This window comes from Apteryx mantelli, chromosome 6 (genome assembly GCF_036417845.1).
Source record: "Apteryx mantelli isolate bAptMan1 chromosome 6, bAptMan1.hap1, whole genome shotgun sequence".
Taxonomy (NCBI): Eukaryota; Metazoa; Chordata; class Aves; order Apterygiformes; family Apterygidae; genus Apteryx; species Apteryx mantelli.
Genome location: NC_089983.1, coordinates 16,314,085 through 16,335,573, shown reverse-complemented (window position 1 = coordinate 16,335,573; position 21,489 = coordinate 16,314,085). Strand labels below are relative to the sequence as shown.

The 21,489-nt window shown below is 38.9% G+C and overlaps 2 protein-coding genes across 5 annotated transcripts in view; one reads left to right on the top strand and one right to left on the bottom strand.

Annotated features, from left to right (window-relative positions):
• The first annotated feature begins 478 nt into the window (after positions 1-478).
• Positions 479-11,808, top strand: MOB4 (MOB family member 4, phocein). 2 transcript variants are annotated; one of them, XM_067298899.1, is made up of 8 exons: positions 479-649; positions 2,896-2,958; positions 3,491-3,591; positions 5,255-5,297; positions 5,568-5,654; positions 7,383-7,462; positions 8,357-8,468; positions 9,391-11,808. In XM_067298899.1, exons 1-8 carry the CDS (start codon positions 590-592, stop codon positions 9,520-9,522), a joined length of 678 nt encoding a protein of 225 aa, XP_067155000.1. In that variant the 5' UTR covers positions 479-589; the 3' UTR covers positions 9,523-11,808. The 2 variants fall into 2 exon arrangements, with proteins under 2 accessions (XP_067155000.1, XP_013807622.1); XM_013952168.2 differs by lacking the exon at positions 479-649 and adding an exon at positions 1,011-1,198.
• A 79-nt stretch (positions 11,809-11,887) lies between these two features.
• RFTN2 (raftlin family member 2) overlaps positions 11,888-21,489 on the bottom strand; it is a 55,892-nt gene continuing 46,290 nt past the window's right edge. For 2 of the 3 annotated variants that reach the window (XM_067298894.1, XM_013952169.2), the window contains exon 10: positions 11,888-16,985. In XM_067298894.1, the coding sequence (XP_067154995.1) occupies positions 16,716-16,985 (270 nt within the window). In that variant the 3' untranslated portion in view covers positions 11,888-16,715. The remainder of the gene's footprint in view (positions 16,986-21,489) is intronic. The other variant, XM_067298895.1, reaches the window with a different exon arrangement.

Genomic DNA, 21,489 nt, shown 5'->3' with positions numbered 1-21,489 from the left:
ACACTAACGCTCCTTCTCCCTTATCCTGCAGAAGCAACGCGGGCCGCTCAGTCTTTCAAGACGTCTGCCTGCTCATAACAGGCAGCTACGCTCAGCCCTCTACAAGCTAACAGAGCCTTCTTGCGCCTTCTTCCCCGCACATCTAACGCCGGGCTTGCTAAACGCCGTAAGGGCCGGCGGCGAGGCCGCTCCCGCGCGGGCGCTGCGCCTGCTGCGGCCCGGCAGGGACCCGCCACAGGGCGGGACAGCCCAGGCCGGCCCGCTCCCCTCGCCCACGGGAGACCCCCGGGGACGAGGCGCGGCTCCCCGGCGGCCGGGATGGAGGGAAGCAGGGAGGAAGAGAGAGAAAGGCGCAGCCGCTGCTGCCCGCTCGGGCCGCCGGCCGGGGGAGGGGCCGCCCCGCTGCTCTCGCGAGGCTCGCGCCCCCGCCCAGCGGCCGTTGCCCGCCGCGCGCGGCAGCCGTTGTCCGCCCGTTGCGGCTCCGCCCCCCGCCCCGCCGGCGGCCGCCGCAGCCGCAACGGCCGTTCCTCCCCCTCGCCCGCCGCCCCGCCCGGCGCTGCCGCATCCGGGTCCTGGCGCCGCTGTCACTATGGTCATGGCGGAGGGGACTGCAGTGCTGAGGCGGAACAGGCCGGGCACCAAGGCCCAGGTGAGGCGCCGCCGCCCGCGCCCGCCTCGCGCGCGGGGCCGGGGCCGGGGCCGCGGCAGCGCCGAGGCGGGAGGCGCGCGGCCCGACTGGCCGTCGGGGCGGCGCCGCGGGCCGGGCCGGGCCTGTCGGGCCCAGCGCCTGCCCGCGCGCCGTCGGCGGGCGGATCCGCGCGGGGCCTGTGGAGGGGAGGCCGCGGCCCCGCGCCGCAGGAGCGCTTTGTTCCCGCTGCCGCCGCGGCGAGAGCCGGGAGCGCGGCGCGGGCCTCGGGCCGGGCCGCCGGCGCCGCAGCGGCGTTAACCTGCCCGGCCTTGCCCCGCGCCGCTCTTCCCCCGGGCCCGAAGAAAGCGTTTCGGGGCCAGGGCGGCACCGTGCCCCCTCGGTTTCGCGGCGGGGCAAACGTCTCGCTTGTCCGGGGTTTCCAGGGCTCCGATTCCGGACTGGCAATCGTGTCGCTTCCAGTTTGCTTCTGGGATACAGCCATATCCTATAGCGTGATTACTGTCATCTGCTGCGCGTTCAGAATTCCTGCAATGTTGGTAATATTGCAGAGTACGTGCGCAAATGATCTGTTATTAACCAAGGCAAAGTGCTCTCTTCTAGGTCTTAGGCTTTCTTAACGCACAGGGTTTTCTAATACATACAAATGCATTTACTATTCTCAGTATTAAAATACAAAATGCATAATGAGCTTCTGTGAGATCCCTGTGTGATCATAGACATAGGCTTTGGTTAGAAGCTCTGTATCATCTTCTGCAAGATAAAACTTGGCCTGTTCTTCTGGAGATATAAGTCACCCTTCTCTTACGTAACCCGCGCTTTTCACAAAAGTGAATCTGGACCATTTTCAAATTGCTTCTCTTAATCAAAGTGGAATCACTTTATGCCTGGGTTTTCAAGGTCATCTTGTAATGGTACATTTCAGATGTGTAAGATACACTTTGCAGATTGTTTCTGATATGAAGTCATCTGTGAGACTTTTATACAAGATTTACTTATTTTGCTTTTGTGGGGAGAGATCCTGATCAGAAACAGAGCAGCATATGACACAATGTTGTAGGAAAATGCCATCATAATAAGTCTTTTCTCCTGCTAATTTTTGTCACGCTGTACAGAGGCAATACTACCTTGTAAATCAGTTTGTTCTATACGTATTTAATTTATGAAGGAAGTGGAACAGTGTATGACTTCTGCTTGATAAATTTGGGGTATTCTGCAAAATAGAATAAGTTGGACATAAAACTGGAGTTGATAAAGTTATGAATATGTTATAAAGTTCATGTAGGTTGAGGAATTTTTTATATCTTCATGAAATACTACTTTTTGTGTCTATTCAAGATACTGTAGTACAGCTCTTCAGTATGTAAGTACAATTACTTAATGATATTTAAACACTGGATATTCACACCTTTCTATAAAGATGAGTGTATTCTTTCAAGAACAGATGGCTAGGCTTTAGAGTTGGAAGATTTTTATTGAATCATTCATTGTGTCTACTGGGATCGCTGATGGACAATGTTTCTGGACAATAAGAGGGAGTAGCACTAAATTTTAGATGTGTAAAATGCAAGGTAAGCAAATGCACATGTCTGGGATTATACTATTTTCGCCGTATGTGAATTGTGGTAGAATATTGAAGTATAGCTGGCTTTGAGGTGAAACTTGATGAGGTTTTTATCATTAACTATACTAAACAGTGTGGGTTAGCAGAGCTGATGACCATCCAGTTGAGCAGGATACTGACCATACCAAAGAGCATAGTACCAAGTTAGGCCAGCGTTCCATTATTTTATCTCAGTTTAGAAAAGATGTCTTCAGTGGTGTATTACTGGAATATAGTGGGATTTTTAGTTTAATACCATTTGTATAATGCCACTCTCTACAAACCTTTTGTCTTCCCCGTTCTTACATGTGTTGTAAAATGGGCATTGTATGCAAATACTTCATTTAAAAAATGCAGGTTACATAGGTGTTATAGGAAGATGCCTGGGAATGGTGATGCTTATAGTATGCCAAGTCAAATAGAACTTTAACTTTCATTTCAAGATAGCGCTATGACATTAGGAGTGTAAGTTCCATTTTACCCTGTTATTGCCAAGTTTGTGTGCTGCTTCTGTTAAGATGTAGTTTCCTGGAATTGTATGAACTACGTCTGCATCTTCTCCTGCACTTTTAAGCTTATTCTAAGGGGTGTGCTTGCTCTTCCCTGCTTTCTCTATGTTAAATTGGTTTAAACTTTTTTTTAACAGGATTTTTACAATTGGCCTGATGAATCCTTTGAAGAAATGGATAGTACACTAGCTGTTCAGCAGGTATTCTTATTTATAAGAAATGTTGTTTATAAGAATGGTCTCCTGAGTTTTGTATTTTGGTAAGATATAGGAAACGGGGCATGTTATTTTCCTTCTTGCAGTATAGCTGCACAAGAGTGAATTTTGTAAACGCCCTACATAGATAAATAAATAAAAATACATAATTGTTAATTTTATATGCAGAAATAACTGGAATTCCCATGTCTGGTTTCAACAAATCAGATTTAAGAAAATGGGATTGTCTGACTTTTCTGTTTTGTTTTGAGAAGGATATTACCAAAAAGGTATAAAACTTACCTGTTCTTTTATCTCTTCTAATTCAGGAAAGGCATTTTTCGGATCCACTTTTCTTTACACGAGTTTTCTTGCTCTCCCTCTTTTTTAAGTCCATTAATCACTCCTCTGAAGTAAAGAAAAATTACTTTTTTCATCTTTGGGAGAGTAATTCTCAAAGATGTAGTGTCCTAAATATATTGTCTTACCATAATTACAACATCTAGAAAATGTTTTTTTCCCCCCCATCTCCTCTTAGTATATCCAGCAAAACATAAGGGCAGACTGTTCCAATATTGATAAGATCCTTGAACCTCCTGAAGGCCAGGATGAAGGTGTATGGAAGTATGAACATTTAAGGTAAAAATTCATCTTCTGTCAACATAGTTTACTGATTCAAAGTTTTGTTACTTGATAGTGGTAGTGAATCTTTTTGAATATGACAGATTAAAAGTAACTTAAACAGAATTCAATATTTTCAGTACTAAATATTTTAGAATTTTGTATTAATTATTTTCTGAAGTCTCTAGCTTTTTTAAAGGTTTATGATGCCCTCTGATCTAGTGTTCTTGTTTTTTTTAAGAAAATATTTGTACTTCAAAAATTGTACTAGCATGTTTTGGACATGAAAATGCAGCCACTAATTTCCATAGCACTTTCTCTTAATTTCATCAGTTCCTTACCTCTGCTACCTGGGAATGTTAGTTCCCTCCCTCTGGATGGTCCCTGATGATTTCTCTGGAACTTGCAAGAAAATAGCTTTTAGCTGGGAAAGCTATAGTAGCTATGCCTTACAGTTCTTTTTCTAATTGTAAGGAAACTCGGAACATTTTGTCCTTCTCTGTTTGTTTTATGCAGTATAATAAATATGTCCAGTCTAGGTAGTCTGTGCCTGAAAGAATTTTCCAGGTTTAGTGTAGGTTTATAGCCTGTTAATTCACCCCTACATTTCTGTTTTAATCCTTATTTTCCTGCCATTACTTTACCATTCTTGTGTCCTCATCATTCCTCTTAGGAGCTTGTCTTTTAATTTATTCTTGAAAGTATATTCGATAAAGAATAGTTTTAACCTGCTCCTAGATTTATACATCCTGAATTTGCATCCTGTTGTGTTTTTCTCTCCTCTGGTCTAGAATAGTTCCAATAAATACTGGGACTTCTCAAAAGAGAAACAAAAATGTTTATAAAATTGCAAAAGAAGTACGTTTTAAAAACTCCCTCTGTCCTTTTCACCCACTGAAAATCATCCTAGATTCACAGACTTCTCACTAAGTATTTGTCACTTTTAGAAAATGTATTCAGATTTTCCTTGGAGGATGGAGGGGGTGAGTTGTCTAAGTTAAAGAATGCACTTTCAGGTACATTCTAATGAAAGTCAGCAGCATTTTCCTGTTATCTTCATTGCATTTCATCTGTTTCACCTTGGTTAAAGAACAGTATTTCTAGAAGACCCAATCTGTTGATGATTTGGTGGTGGGACTTCAGCCACTTAACTGATGTGGGAGAGAGATATTTTAAAAGGATAGAATGATTGTAGGATTCCATTTTTAACAAATTAATTTTCTTGAAGTGTTTTTTAATATTTTTAATCCCTACTTATTAAAAAAATGATTTCTTCCTTAAGGAAGTTTATATATTATACAGTCCCACTAAATTATTGGTCAAGCTCAGCTTCCACTGTCAGATAAGAAAATCTAGTTGTTTTTCTGAATAAAAAAAAATACACTGGTGTGACTTCTGTTTCTGTCAACTTATAGTCTTTATATCATGTTAATTCCTAGTATATTGCATCTATGTCTTTCAAGTGTCACATCAAGTGAAATTATTTTGATGGTATCCTTTAAATAGGATTTTTTTTCTTATTCTGATGTATTTTTTCCTCTTTACAAAAGTAATTTTTAAAAATGTTAGAGATCTGTGAAGAAGATTAGAATGTGTAATCTTGTTTTGTATTGAGTGTTTCCAGTGGGGAAACAAATTGCTCGATTTTGATGCTGCTGTGCTCAAATTTTTTTTTTTTTAGACAATTCTGTCTTGAGCTCAATGGACTAGCTGTCAAGCTTCAGGTAATTCTTTTCTTGATATTTTTATATTGGTATCAGAGAAGGGACTGTTCATGTATTGTAAGATGTAGTATCAGTTTACACATCTTTCTTGTTCAGAACTTATACACATAGACTTAAGTAGTGCTTTCAGAAAAGAGTTTTTTAGAGTTTTAGAAGACTTCTGACAAATATTCTTTTTTGGTGGGGGAAGGGAGCAAGAAAGTGATTTGAAAAGATCAGCTCATTTTTGCTTTGGGGCGTTTTTTCTTAACTGAACAATTGTTTTAACAGAGTGAATGTCACCCAGACACATGTACTCAGATGACAGCAACTGAACAATGGATTTTTCTTTGCGCAGCTCATAAAACTCCCAAAGAGGTATGGATGTATTTTGTAAAACTGACCTCATGAGTGAAAGGACTTTCTTTTGCAGCTTGATATTTTATGGGGACAACATTATGAATGGCCTCTTGGTCTAACTGAGAGCTTATGTGGATTGAGAATATCACTTAAGGCTTCCTTCTTTCCCATTCTGTAGTTGGTTTACAGAAGAGGGGGATGAGGTAGGAAGGAGCTGCTTTTTACAGCAGTATCAAAGAGACTTTGCACATCCCCCTTTTTCCTCTCTTAATTTGTGCTGAGACAACCTGAAACTCAATGGAAAAAGGTCTTTGCTTAACTGAAAGAAGGCAAACATGCTGAGAATAGGCTGTCCACTTCAACAATTTGGCCTTGATCCTTAGCCTGGGCACATAAGCCTCACTCTGGAAGTGACTGCACGTGCACATTCTTAGGGAGGTTAGTCCTAAAAGGTAGTGGACTCATAAAAATACTTTTCTCAAGTGGGTTATCAGCATGGCAACAACAGTTTACCTGAGTGCCCAATGACCTGAAACTTTGCTCAGATCTCTTATTCGAACTACTCAATACCTCATTTTTCTTGCCTTCAGAAGGGCTTTCTCTGTTGCTACTGGTTATGGTGCTAGTGCAGTCTATCATATCTTTGTACGTCACCTTCCAGAATAAGGTATCAGTCCTTCTTAAACTTCTTTTTGTCCTGTAACCTTTTTCTTAAAGGATTTGCTAAGATGCCTTCATTTAGTTCTGAAGGTCAGCTGCCTTCCCAATCCCTACTTTAACCCTGCTTCCCCCAAATATATTGGCATGCAATGTATCTATTTTACTTAGGTATATTGGAAACCTTGAGGCTGCTTTTCTTCCTTCTGGTCAGGGGCTTTACATCTTAGAGCTATAAGCAAATAGATTGACCACATTCTACCTATGCATTGTTCCCATTCAGAGAGAAGAGGAGGTAATACTGGTTATCCCTAAACACGTATCATTAATCTGCTGTTTTGCATTTTGGTAGTGGCTATCAACTAATGGTCAGATAGTGCATTATGCAACCTTGAGAGACTGCTGCTGAAAATGTACAACTGTTAAGTCTTCTTTAAACTGAGGAATGACAAAATATATGGATGTTCCTGCTCTCTCTGCCTGTCACAGTTCATCTTTACTTTCTTCTTTTTCCGTGTACCTGGTTTCAGAGCCAGGGGTTGGTTTATTATATACTTAGCCACATTAATGTTTTCATTTTTCTTTGTCAAGGTAAAAAACATTGATGTATTTAGCTGCAGGAATTTTTTAAGTAATTTTTTCGATAGGGTGTTAATTTGGGCTATAAAAGAAACAGTCTGGCAGCTTGACTATGTGGAAAACAAATGAACCGTAAGGTAATGATTGTCCTTTTTTTCCAGTGTACTTCCAGTACAGTATTCTTAATATGTGGCTTTACTAAGGAGATGCATAAAATTCACTACTTGTGTGCATGATCACATTTCCATAATAACATTTTTTTCTGAAATAACTGACATGGCTTAAAACAGAGGAGAGAAATGGCTCACTTATGGGGAAATGTAGTCAGACCTTCAGGGAAGCTATGTGAAACTTCTGGGAATAAAAATGGCTAGGGAAGTTTAAAGGATTCTTATTTGCGGTCTTTGTGTATCAGGAAACATAATTCAAAGTGTTTTGCTTTAAACAAGGTCTATGATAATGATGTCATGTGTGCACTCATGTGTGTTCACTCTCTCTCTACTTTTGTAGTGTCCTGCTATAGACTACACTAGACACACACTTGATGGAGCTGCATGTCTTCTGAATAGCAATAAATATTTCCCCAGCAGGTAAAAAATACTTTTTTGGGGGGAGAGAGGGAAGAGAGGGGAATTGGTGTCACCTGAACACGTACAAAACACAGAGAAATGCATAACACATTTTTCATAGAATCCTACTAAAAATACCAGAAATCCTGCAGTATGCGTCACTGTTTCTACAGCTCTTTTCATTTTTAAGCCTAGGAAGAATTCCTGCCTGTTCAATTAGTTTGCCATTTACTGGAGCAGACAAGGGTGTTTTTTAGGTGGAAACAGGGTTTTGTTTGTTTGTTTTTCTAATATCAGTGTTACTAGGGGGTTTCCACTGGTGAAGTGCCAGTCTAAATAACAGGAAAGCCTTTAGAGAGAGGGGGTGACTCAAAGGACTTAAACATTACTCCACTGAAAAGCCTCCAGAAGCCAGTGTTGATCTAACGTGGGGCGCTAGCGACCACAGAAGACAGAGACGGAGTGCATTCAATGGGTAGCCAACATGTCAGACCATGGAAACATAACTGGAAATGTCAAAATTGTGCTTCTCTGGGAATCCTGCCTTGGCAAGGAGGTACAATTGGAAGTCTTTTTCCCTTTGCCCCTCAGTGCTGGGAACCAGAAATCCAGCCGTTACCAGAGTAACTGATGATGTTTCTAGACTACAGGCAAAGCCTTTTTGTAGTCAGAATACAATTTTTAAATGTGCAGGATGCACCAACATTTTTATCATTTAAAAACTATTTATTATTTTTATTATTTTAAGCAATTGCAGACACAGATACCTGCAACACTTAAATCTAAATTTTGTGTGTAATTACATAGTATAGCTTAATAACCAGAATTTAAATTCAAGTCAGTATGTATTTCAGTAGTCGTTTCAGTAGATCTATAAAACTGAATGTTTTGTAACTTTTCTTCTGATACTTACAGGGTAAGCATAAAGGAATCCTCTGTAGCCAAACTAGGATCAGTGTGTCGAAGGATTTACAGAATATTTTCACATGCTTATTTTCATCACCGGCAGATATTTGATGAATATGAAGTAAGTTTACTTTTTATTTCTCAACTGAATGCATTATGTATTTTCTTTTAATATTACCACAATATCTGCATCCAAGTGAAGTATTGATTATCATAAATTGCAGTTTTGTAAGAACTGAAATTCCATGTTGCAAATTATTTTGGCCTTCAAATTTAAGATTTTTTTTATATGTATTTATTTACTTTGCCCAGTTGATTATGGTTTCTCTTGTTTGAATAAAAGGGCAGGATTTATGATTTTTTATACAAGCAGTCCAAATTCATCTTGTTCTAAAGATTCCTGGATGTATTCAGCAGTTGGTGTCGTTTGTACTGCTTATGTGTGTTTCCTGTTTCTATACATTTTGCACAACAGTATGTGTGTGTACATGTGTGTATATATAAGTATATATATAACATTATAATTGTAAAACCACAAAGTAACAGAGAAAGTAGTGGAATCTTGTGCATCTCTAGTAACTTCCAACTTTTTTGGCTGAAAAATAAAAATCAGTAGAGAAAAGATGAGGGGTACAGTTGGAAGTAAAAGGAAACCCCTTGGTAAATCCAGTTTAGAGTGTTGGAACAGCTGTGGAAATAGTTTTATTATAATTTAAACTTCTCTTTTGGATAGTGGAACAGGACTACATTGATATTTGAATAAGTCTTGTCTAAGTGCTGTAAAACTGAGCTGTGACTTTAGCTGTATGCTTTAACTTCAATAGGATTTTTTGCTTATTGCAGTAAATACAAGCAAGCAGTAAAAGTGCATATGTAAAGTAACATGACTTTACCATTTAAGTATTGCTACTTCTTTCCAAGACTTGTAAGTCTAACAAGGCAATTTACATATGAGCAGTTGTTTTTTAGTATATGTTCTCAGTTATTTAAAATATTCCTTCTGTGTATATTGTGCTTTTTTCATCCCCTTTTTTAATCTCTAGAATGAAACCTTCTTGTGTCATCGGTTCACGAAATTTGTGATGAAGTATAATTTGATGTCCAAGGATAACCTGATAGTACCAATTTTGGAAGAAGAAGTGCAAAATTCAGTGGCAGGGGAGAGTGAGGCATGATGGGAATGGTGGCACAGAAGCCTGTACTGAACACATACAAAACATTAATTATGTACTGTATATATCATTTTAGACACTTCAATCACATATCCTCATAGCTTTGTTTAGTATACTCTTTTGTATGCTGTGTGCATTGCCTTTTAATATGGGAAATACTTTAAGTTATTCATGAGCTGTATATTCATCAATGTGGCACTCATGGTTTTTAAATAAAAAGTAGTAGTATCTGTTTATAATGCCTGTTAATAAAAGAATTTACAGTTCTCTAAAATTGCTGCTAAACAATCATTGAATCACAATCCTGAAGATGTGTCTGATTGGGTGGGAAAAAAAGAGATTTCACAGCAAGCCATTTCCTAATGCAGCTGTATTAGCCTTAGTTCAGAGTTTATCACCATATGTAATTCTGCAGGAAGCTCTTTGCAATGTAGCTTATTCCTAATTTAGGTTTTATTTTTTAAAAAAGAGTGCTTTTATTTTGAAGACTTACTTTTGGATGTACATATTCCTGAATATGTATATCTAAACACTAATAGGAACTATAGTATTAGTAATACCAAAAGAATAACTTCGCTATGCTATTGAACGTATATTCTTGATATGTCTGACATACTTTCTGGACTTTTTTTTAATAACAGTAGAGGTTTGTGTACATCAGAAAGGGGACGGTTTCTGTCCTATTAGAGCAGAATTCTGTTCTGCCGTCCACAACTTCTCTAAAGAGTAACGGTGGCAGAAAAGTTGGTGGCTTATACCTGTGCATATGTATGGCAATTGCTTACAGATTATACCTCAAATAAATATTCATATGACACTACATAACACACTAGTGTAGTCTTTGCTTGTATTCCTAGCAAAAGCATAAAAATACTTGAAAAATTGAACCTGACTCATCGCAATAGTTAATCATGTTTTCAACCTATGTCACTTAGCTTTCATCCATTCACCTGAATTACACTCTTCAAGATAAAAGAGTTGGATTCACACTTCTGTTCCCCTTCAAATGTTTATTTCAAGTTGTGTTTGCAGATTTGCAATAACTGACAATTTCCATGAGTGCTGCTTAATTATGTTATGTCTAAAATGATAAAATTAAATGTTTTAAAGATGAATATAGCAGACATACTGCTAAGTGTACATGAATGCAGGGTCTAAAAGCACTAGCAGTGTTCTTATGTTAAATTAATTTTGCTTAGCTGTTCAAAACATTTTAAAGTTAGCTGGTTCTTTCTCTTAGAGGTTGCCAGGGGCCCTCTTTTATTTGTTTAAACAGGTCAGAATTGATTAACTAAGCTAGTTTCCATAAACTACACTTTGTCTTATGCTTACCTGGGAATAAGGGAGTCCACCTATTTTTAAGAAGTCTTTTTTCATAATATACTGAACATGCCTTAATTTTGTTTGTTTTTAAACAAATCAAGCACACCTCAAGCAACTGTACCACCTGGATGTAAAGGGAATCTAAACAATGAGAAAATAGAGAGACTAGGCTTACGAAGTATTTAAACAAACAGCTGTACTCTTCAGCAGCTCTTTTTATTTCATGTTTATCATTGTATTTAATTGTCAACAGGATAATTGCATGAAATGTGGTTTGAGTGAAAGTAGCTTTCGTTATTGTTTATACGCTTAGTTATAATTTGCCTTGTATAGACCAGGTTACTTGATTTTGATATATATTTTGAAGTTTGTATTGCAGGTAGGAGGACTGTATTTTTAGAGGTAGTAAAGTGTATTTAGTTGTCTTACAGTCTGCTGTAGGACCATCCATGGTGTGGTTCGTTTGTACGGTCACTCTGCACACTTAAATTGGCCATGGTGACTGAGACAGGCAAAAAGGTGTAACTGGTGTTGCTAACTACATTTACTCTAAGAAACTGAAGAAAATGATGTGGTGCTCAGGACTGCATTAAAACTTTAAACCTCTTCTTCTCATGCTTTAAGAGTTTCACTTTAAAACAGAACTCTGGAACTTTTAATCCTGTTTGTTCTTGTTCAGATTTGCACTGTAAAGTTGACTTGCTATACTGTCTAAGCTGAATATATAAGGCCTAAGTGAAACACCGCTTGTGTTTTCCCTTGCTGTTGTCTACATGAGTACTGTGTACACACATGTGCCTGAATGGTACCATGAAACTCCAGTTAGCCTAAGCAAACCATTGATTTGTCTAGTAGATACGTTAACAGATTTAATTTACACTCTGCATAATAGGGAGACTGTCTTTGAATGATACTGTAAGAAAGAAAAAATGAGGTTAAAATTAAACTGTTTCTTTATCCATACCAGTATATTTTGATAAGTGATTCTCATTTTTCACCTTGTCCAAGAATGCAGGCAACTGAATGCTTCTGAGAGAAAATTACCATATCTTGCAAGTTACCCACATCCACAGTAATTTTGCTACTTCCCTTTTAAGATTTTAATTCTCTTGGATGTTGTCATAGTTTCTTCATCTGGTTAAACAGATGAGAATACGTCACCAGACCAGTTTTCTCTACACTTTCTTTCAAGTTATGCTTACCTGTAGTTAAGGGTGTTCACTTATTTAATTGATACCAATTGTCCAAATTCTCAGAGAGGAAAGTGGTTTTTGAAAACCTAAATCACACCTAACAAACACTTCTGTTCTGTAATTTAAGCCATAGGGAATTGTAGAAACAATGACTTGAAGTTTTAAAACTTGATCAGCTTTTAATAGATGGTTATAAATCTAATAAGGTTTGCTTAGTGCGCTATACGTACGTAGAAACAAGGCTTAGAAAATACAATTCTTGCCTGAGGATGGGTGTTTTTTGAGGTCTAACCAATTTAATGTCAGTTTGAGACAAATAAAATGAAGAAAGCGATGGCTCATTTGATCAGTGTGTCTAATGATCTGAAGTTTCCTGTCAGAAATACAGAAAGAGTCTTAGCTTTACAAAAAGAAATGAATATTTTCTAAACCTGAAATACAGAAATTAAGGGCCCTTCTTTGTTGATCAGGTGTGTAATAAACTGTCATTGTGACAACAATGAACCGGGCACAAAAAGAATTTTTGCACTGGATAATTTCTCCCTCCTTGTAAACATTATTAAAATATTTTTTGTCCAGTCAATTTAAGAACCAGGAAGCAGAGAAAGTGTCTTATGTGGAGGTTCAAAAACAGCCTTAATTGCCTTCCATCTCTACTGTTTTTAATAGTTCTAGTGCATTTCTGTTGTCACATACAGGTAAGGGACTTCTCTATTACAGTTCAGGCACACAGGTTCCCAGTTGAAGCTATGTTATTCAATAAATTAGTTTATTTACATTTTTTGTCAGAGAATGCATCCATGCTTTGTTTGACTTGCAATTATTTCTTGCAATGATTATATAAAAAGACATAAGATAACCGAGTATGTGAAATACATGCTGCTAAAATGCAAACTGATTATCAACACTATATACAGTAGGAACATATGAAATAAGAATAACTTGCCAACAGGGTTTCTCTCCCTAATTGAGAGCTGTTCTGCTTTACAAACTTAATTAATGGAAAGTGCTGGTCACAGTACTAATGAAGGCATATCTTAATGTTTCATTTACTGTTCTGACACAAATTAGAACAAGTAGATTCAATTAGAATCCCCCATACTCAATGTACACCCTCCCCTTTTCACTTCTGCAAAGATAGAGTTGATTTTCAGAATTTTAACTACATAGGAAGGACCAGAAGATTATCCATCATTTAATTTACAAGCTTTCTCATTTTTTATCTGTTTTAACATCCATACCCTACAAAAACAGGTGGTTTGTGTTCTTAAATTAGCACATGAAGTCAGATAATTCATGTGCAGTACGCTCTAGGATACATGAGCAAGTGACTTTCTGATTCCCTGATTTTTGCAAGACGGACTTCACTTTGATTTTTGAAAGAAAGAGCTCTGCAGCAGGAAGATATTCTCTCTCAGCTATAAACTCACAATGGTTATGCTCAAGCCAGCTAACCTAGTGCCAAAGAACCGGTGCTTACAAGAAGTGTAAAGAATAGGATAAACATGCAGTCAGTCATACCAACTTTTGCAGTCTCCAACAGGTTCTAATTCAGTGACTTTCAGAGGGAGTAAGATGGATTTTTTCCTTTCAGGAATTTGTTTAGTCACTTTTTAAGTCCACATAGTTTTATATACAGTGTCCTGTGGCAATGAGTTCTACAGTCAACTGAATAAAGAAGGAGCTTTTGTTTTAAGCCTGCTGCTCACCACTTTCACAATTCCCTTGAGTTCTTATATCAAAAAAAATGTTGAAGAATTTATTTCTTTGTTACCCTCTCATGCTTATCTTCCGTCAGATTGCCATTTTTTCCAGGTGCAAGAACTGTATTCTATCTGTTTTCCATACAGAGCTTAAATGTAGTAGCCCTGTGAGGTGAAAGACAATCAACAGCTAGGAAAACAATTTGGATTAATGATGTTCTTGCAGCAGCGGCAACTTTATGTACTGCATGTGAGATAAATGGCATAAAAAAAGTCAAATAGCCTTAACTATACAGGAATTGCTGAATGGATTTAGAAGATGCAATTTAGCATTTATAGACTGAGTTAATAAGATTGGAAAAAAAAAAATCACAGAAGTTTTATTCAAAGCCTTACGAGACTTAAGAGGCAAGGACTAAAGTACAAGCAAACATCTGTATACTGGAAAGGAATGTGTCTTTAATTCAACTGAAAAAGGAAAGCCTGTCTTGCTAAAAATGGGGATATCCTAAAAGGTACCTAGGGACAATCACAGCATACTCAATTTCTAAATAGTCTGTTGTTCCAACATGCAATCTCCCTTGTGGGCATCCTCTTAAGTATATGGAAAGAGCCCTCTTTAAAAGCATGTGGATACTACTTTACTTGAATTTTCTGCATTCTCTCCAGCTGATATGATGAAAAAATAATCTGTTAGAAGTTAAATGATTCTTGTTATGCAATACATGTATTCTAGAACGATTAACTATACTTAATTTAGAACTCTGCATTATAACCTGTTATATATATAGTTGAAGTTTGGTTGTATTTTTTTATTTTAGGATTCACTAGTGCTCACTAAGTTAAGCAGGGATACTGCATCTTTTTATAAAAGGTTAATAATTTTTCTGATATACTTCAAAAGCTTTAACTTTGAATAGTCAGAGTTCCTATTTTTTTGACCATTTTTTTTCTGCTTTCACAAGTTTGACTTGTATGGAAAGTAAAAACCAATACTTACATCCCTACACACACACAAGCACACAAAAAATGTGACAATAGTTTTTTGTTAACTTGGGGAAAATACTTTTGGAAGTGGAGCAACACATTCCAGTTTGCACAGCAAAACCAGCTGTTACCTCATGTCAAGTATGCTAAAAGTACCTGGTTTTCCGCCAGAGACGGACCTTGTCCTATTCATAACGCGCCGGCTGCTGCAGCTACGCCAGCGGCTCCCATCACCCTCAGCCCTGTGCCCGGCGGCTTCTGCTGCCCTGTGGCATGTATGTGGCCTTACAACAGCCACATGCAGAGCTGTTTTGCCAGGCTGCCAGCAGTTTTCCTAGGAAATTCAAGTGAGAAATGGGAAGTTGCACTTTCCAACACTGTGTAAATGAGCCAGAGCTGAATGAGGTGAACAGGAGAAGCTGAAGGGATGTCTCCAGCTCCAGTGATGCCTCTGGGATTTGGGGAATTTGGGGCATTGATACCTGTCTGATGTGCGCCTGGTACTGCAACTGTTGAGAGAAATGCTGTGAATACATTTGTTCAGTTCTTTCCTACTTTCTTACTTTGACCAGCTTAAGTTCAATTAGCTTGACAGTGATAAGCATTTAATTAATTAACATGATTAGTGACTGATAATGGTGCATTTATAGTCTTTGCTTCTAACACTTCTTGAAAAATACAATTTTCATTTGTAATCACCTTTATCTTCTGCACACACATTTGTCTTCAGCTTCTCCTCTTGACTTTTTTTATTAAAACTTGAAATTTCCATTAGTTAATAGCAACTTCTTACAGGCAGTAACTAAGTTACAGTACTTTGTGTGAAGACGCCAATACTGATCTGAAAGAAAAGGTGGAATTTCCTTCTCTATGGCTTCTTCTTTTTTCCCCAGTTAGAGTGGCAGATCAGCCTAGACTGAAATTCAGTATTGCAAAATGTAATTCCAAGACAGCAGCATAAAAATAATTCCTGTTCATGCCTCTCCCCATAGACCTGTGTGTTAACCTCCCTTAACATAAACAACTCCTCCCTGCTGTGATGACTGATGCACAGTAGTTTCATCATTTCCTCTAAACATTCTTTCTAGAATTTAATGCAGTTGAATACACTTTATCCAGTGTGATATACATTTAGCTAAGATAAAATTTTTATATATACATCAGCATATTGGTATATAACTTGCCTACTTCTTCCCCATACATATCTTGTGCACCTTGCTGTCAGTGCTTCTTACAAAGCTTCTCAAATTACTTTTTCACAGAATGCAAGTTATCTTTCTGAGGGTGAGTGGTTCTTGATTTCCACTCATGAGTAAATTATGAATACATCATTATATGAGCTATATGCTGGAACAGCTTTTGGTTTAGGTGTAAAAGAAACATCCAGTATAGTGAAACTAAATTACAGGGTGATGCGTCTGCCCACAACCTCCCAGAGGTTTTCTGTATGTACCAAGTCCAAACATAAATTATTAACTCTCTAGCACAAGACTGACATTTCTTTTCCCCAGGCTTTTGAATTTAGACAAGGCAAGTACATTGAAAGTTACATTAAAACTTAAGGACAGCCAGATAGTTCATTTCTATTTTTTTTTCAGCAATATTTACAACACCCTTTTAAAAATACCACTTCTCCAACTTGTGGAAAATACTCAACATGCCCATTTCTATTCTCTCTTACAGAATACAAACTGTCACTGATTTGCAGCATTTGCTTCCTCACTTGTCAAAAGCATTAACAAAGAAGTTAGCAGAGCACCCAGTCATGTAATTATTCTATTGAAGAGAGACAGAAAACCAAAGTATTTTGCAGTAGTATTATTACTATAATAAGGTTAACACAACAAAGAACACAAATAGAAAATGAGTGTGGGAAGAGTCATAGGATTATATCAATGCATTGAAGTAATATGATAAACTTAAAAAAAACCCAAAACCACATAATTGTGTGAATTATGTACAGGTCCATCTGATGCGGTTACTTACTTTATCACATACACGTGACCTGAGTGACTCCATCTTCCTGGTCAAATTGTCCATCATCTAGTTCCCTTAACATTCCATCACTGCTACTGAATCCTGGAAAGCCTCCATACTGGGAAGATCCCTCCTTGATCCAACATTGTTTAGAAGGAGACAGATGAAATTCATCAGGTGGTTGTCCAATTTCTACAGGGTGAGAAGTAGCTGTGTCTAATCCAACACTCCTGCTAGAGGTTTTGCCTTTTTCCTCCCCGATAACCTGCCTTAAGGACTTCTTCTGAAATACAAGAGAATGTTTAACTGTTAGCTTATTTAGAAAAAACAAAAAAACAAAAGTGAGCTGCATCTTAACATAAAGCAGCACTTCACTCTCTAGTTTCAGCTATGAACTCCTCTGGAGAAAAACCCAATGGATACCCCTTTGTTCTCTATAAATAAAGTCAGAGAGGGACAAGGAAGATAAAAGACAGTCAAGATTCAAGAAAGCATAAACAAATGCTAAGAAAACGTAATTGCTTCAGCAACACTTAATACTTACATATCAGTTGGCAGATCCAGAATGATTTACAAGTATTAACCCATGATAAAAATCAGCTGTTTGAAGAAAGCCTTATTTCTGTGGAATACATGTCTAACATACCCTGAGTCCGACCCTCTCTGCCATATGGTGGCACAGCTCCTGCTACTGGTTTCCTCTGAGCGGCGGAGGCCCCTCGTGCCCCCAGGGATGGGAGCACAGGACAGTGGCGTGCACGTGGGCAATGTAGCGTGACTTGTGATTAAGGCACAAATTAAACTCCATGAATAAAATGAATAAAACAGCCATTGCCTGAGCTCTGGCAAGCCTGTAATCTGACCACTTCAGAGGTTTGCTGATTTCACAGTGATCTGTCTCATGGTGAGGCTGCTGTGCTCTCACATCTTTCCAGCTGTGGTCAGAAAGGCCTTCAGAGGCCTCCTCTGGTGACAAGCTCTCTGTACATAGTGTTGCGGATGACCTGCAAGTTTCTTCTGAATTGCTTATGCTGGAAAGATCCATCTGTGCGCTGGATCTATGCAGACCGAAGTCAATGTTTCTCCTGTGCAGAGATTTTAGAGGGGTCTAAAGAGACCTTGCACAGGGAGAACTCAGGATAAATACAACCTGATGTTAGTGCTGAGACCACCTGGCACGCTTCTTGCTGAAGCGATGGCTACTGATGTCAAAGAGCGAGGTGAGCAGACCGTGATTTGTGCAAACGACAGACCTTTCAGCTACGCTAAGGCTCCTCCGAGGCACCTGGCCTAAGTGGAAGCCCCCAGGAACCCCAGTGCCATTGGATAATGAAGGTTGATGGGCCTTTCGCAGGCACGTCGCGAACTGCGGTAACTGTGAGGGGCACGCTGGCGGAGCCGGCATTCCCTCCCGTGCTGCCAGCACAGCTAGAGCCGAGCCTGATGGAGGGGGAACGGAAGAGAGAGACCTCATCGTACATACCAAGCCAGGCAGCTCTGTCTGGTGGAGTTCTCCCTGCTATCATTAAGCTTATCTTTAGGTGTACTTCAGCATCACGAGTTACCCGAGGTGCTCGGAGCAGGAACGCAGTAGCGCCCTGGCTATGGGCTCCCGTGCGGACTCTTGCTGTGAGCCCAGCACTGCAACGCCAGGGGAGAGGCCACGGGTGCAACCCTGTCCACGGAGTGAGCTTGGCTCCCCCGCGGCAAATCCAGCCTCAAAGCAGAGCTGCGCCTGGGGGGACCTGCCCAAGCAGGATTCCTGTATAGGCAAACACTTAAAAGAAAAAACAAACTAACAAAAATAACTTTGTACTGTGCTTTGGCAAGTTCTGCCTCCCTTCTATACATTTGCAAGGTTTTTCCCAAGCCCTTCTGAAACAGTAAAAACAATGGCCCTTCTGGCTAAAGGAAATGTCTTTAAGGGAAGCTGTTACAAGAGACATTGGGAAACTGGACTAAGGGGAAATAGTGTTGCCTCAGGAGAAACAGAAGGAAATAAGCTTTGCCTGGATGCCAATGTAAGAGGACAGAAAAGCTTGCCCAACGAAAAGGAAATAAATAAAATAAAATATAAAATAAAGTAAAATAAAAGTAAAATAAAATAAACCTCAAGCACGTGTGTGGTTCAGTCCCAGAATTCCATCCTCCTTTGAACCATTTTCTTAGGAAAGCAATGGTATAAATGAGATAAGCAGAAAACCCACTAAAATGATACAGCCCTTCTAATCCCAGAGGCCTTTGAACCATTACATAAATCCTCAACCAGACGATAGTGCACCATCCCATGAAAATACACGAAGGCAGGGAAGAGCTGTGAGGACATAAAATATGCTCTCCTCAGAAAAGAGAGCCTGGGGGAAATAAGAGAACAAATAACAGGGGATTTCCCTTGATTCCCACTGAAGCAAAAGTTCCTTGAGAACTGGGAAATCGAACTCAACATAAGGGGGGGGGGGGGGAAGGCGCCCTGATTGCACAAAGCAGCCAGTATCCAGTATTGCCATTTTCCAGACCAGAAACCACAGCAGTCCGACAGCTGGAAGCGCCTGCAGGGCAGAGCTACCGCCAGGGCCAGAGCCGGCTGCCCGGCGGCGGGGGCTGGAGAGTGACGGGTGCGTGTCGGCAGGGCAGCAACCACCACGTACCTCATGCCCTGAGCTTCACCAGGCAGCACTTAGGAGAAGGCTACAGCGTCGTAAGCCCCCTGGCAGGTCTGTACCCAAGTCTCTGTATTCTGGTTTCCTCACAAGAGGAGAAGAAAGAAAGTAGTGCACATTTTAAAGCACTAATATTCCCTGTGCTTCCAGTTTCTCATTTTGTTAATTTTAAAATATATGAAAACTAATATATTTCAACATAAAATGCAAAGTTACTATTTCTCATTATTTTATAGCATATGCTATTGAATTATGTTGTTACTTCATAATCTTGATTGCTTTTCAAAAAGAAATAAAAAAGCATTTATTAATACTTCGGTTAGAAAAGATTGAAAGTATGCTTGAAAATGCTTGAGAGGTTGCAAAACAACAACTCAGAAAATAAATGAAGCTTTTTTTAAAAAGCAAAAGTTGTTATTTTTGAGGGTCAGTAGCAGGCTCAGAGGGCCTGAGAGTTAAGTTTGAGGATGACTATATGCGGCTGTTTGTTTACTTAAAAAGATTCGTGTTAATGAAAGAGCCAGTAGGTTTCATCTTTTGACTCTCTTGCAGGTATCGCTCTTCTTGAGATATCTGAGTTGCAAACATGTAAAGGATATGCTTAAACAGACATAAACTGTGATGCAATTTTTCATTTGGAAATTATAACGTTTCAGATATTTAAGTATTTCTCTGTTTCAAGAATGTCCTAAACTGTGGATATGAAGATTTCTTGAACAGCTTTAATGTAATTTAAACTTCAATGAAAAGAAATACAGTACAAATTACATGTCATGCTCTACACTATAGAATCATAAGAATTAAATTAAAGAAAATGTTTGTAAAGTTTTGTTAAAATTGCACAGCTCTGTTGTCAGACTGTCCAGGGATCATTTTAGATAAACCTATTTATTAACATTTCTAGGGCAAAACTTAGTAATAAAGAATGCTTTCAGATTTCAGTAGCTTATTTTATACCTGAAATCTAGCTGTTTTATGCAAAGCTAGCATGACATGCTATACTAGTCAGGTATTACTAAGAAATCTATTAATTTAAATTTTAATAAAGGCATATGCTGTTTGCCGATCCAGAGATTAATTTTATTTTGTTAAAAAAGCAGTGAAGTAAAGAGATTAAAATTTAGGGGAAAAACTGACATAATTGGAAAAACAGAAGGAAAATGTTACTCTCTAAACATTTCAGCTCCAGCCTGAACTACCTATTTATCCCCTGATAAAATGACCTCAGTACACTAAGATTTCCTGCTAGAGAAATAAAACATTTACTGGTACTTGAAGGGGCACATTTAGATACTAAGTTTGTTCAGATTTTAAACACAATAATTCTGATGCAAGCAGCTACGAATCAGCTACTTCTTGTTTACAGACTTTCAGTATAATAATGCTTAAGTCAAGGGTTTCCCAGTAAAACAAAGTAAAAGAATAACTGCAAAACACTTACCCTTATGTTTCTATAACTCAAAGAATGTAAATGTCATTCATCTATTGACCACCTCAAGACCAGGCGAAAGAATTTAAACAGCAAGCACTTCTCAAGGATTTATCAGTTCCTCAGACTGATTGTTTTTACAAAATTGTGGTTTGTAGAGTAACCTCTCTTGGCAGAGTCCAGTCTTACCCCCTCTATATTTTGGATCATGTTGGTATGCTGCTTCTTAAGAGATGCTTATAATTAGAAGTAACATGCCTTACAGCTACCAAGGAAAGAGTATTTATAGTGGAGTCCATGCCCCTATTATACGTAATATTAAAAAAGTGGGGAAACATCTGGAAAAGGATGAGGTTATTTGATAACAACTGACACAAAACCATATGGTTTTATATATTTACAGTATTGATACAAAACTATGTTCCAAAATATACTTTTGGAAATATATTAGGAAAAAAGGTGCAGACGACAAAACCAGGCATGAAAGCAGGGATCAGAAGCTTTCTTTGAAAGCTAAAAGCTGAAGATGCTTGGTACATAAGGGGAAATGGAAGGAGAAATTATATGAGGAACTGGCAGAACTTAGAAGAGGGTAAATATAGGAGAGAAGATTGAGACATTGGCAAGGGAGACTGCACAGAGCCCTGAAGAGAACAACCAAGGAGCTCAAACTTTTTAAATGAGGAAATGAGAAATTA

Excerpts from the sequence above, each read along its gene's own strand:
- MOB4 (XM_067298899.1), top strand. The coding sequence starts at position 590 with ATGGTCATGGCGGAGGGGACTGCAGTGCTGAGGCGGAACAGGCCGGGC. Across the intron at positions 3,592-5,254 it reads TGGAAGTATGAACATTTAAG|ACAATTCTGTCTTGAGCTCA; the intron begins GTAAAAATTCAT and ends TTTTTTTTTTAG. Across the intron at positions 8,469-9,390 it reads AGATATTTGATGAATATGAA|AATGAAACCTTCTTGTGTCA; the intron begins GTAAGTTTACTT and ends TTTAATCTCTAG.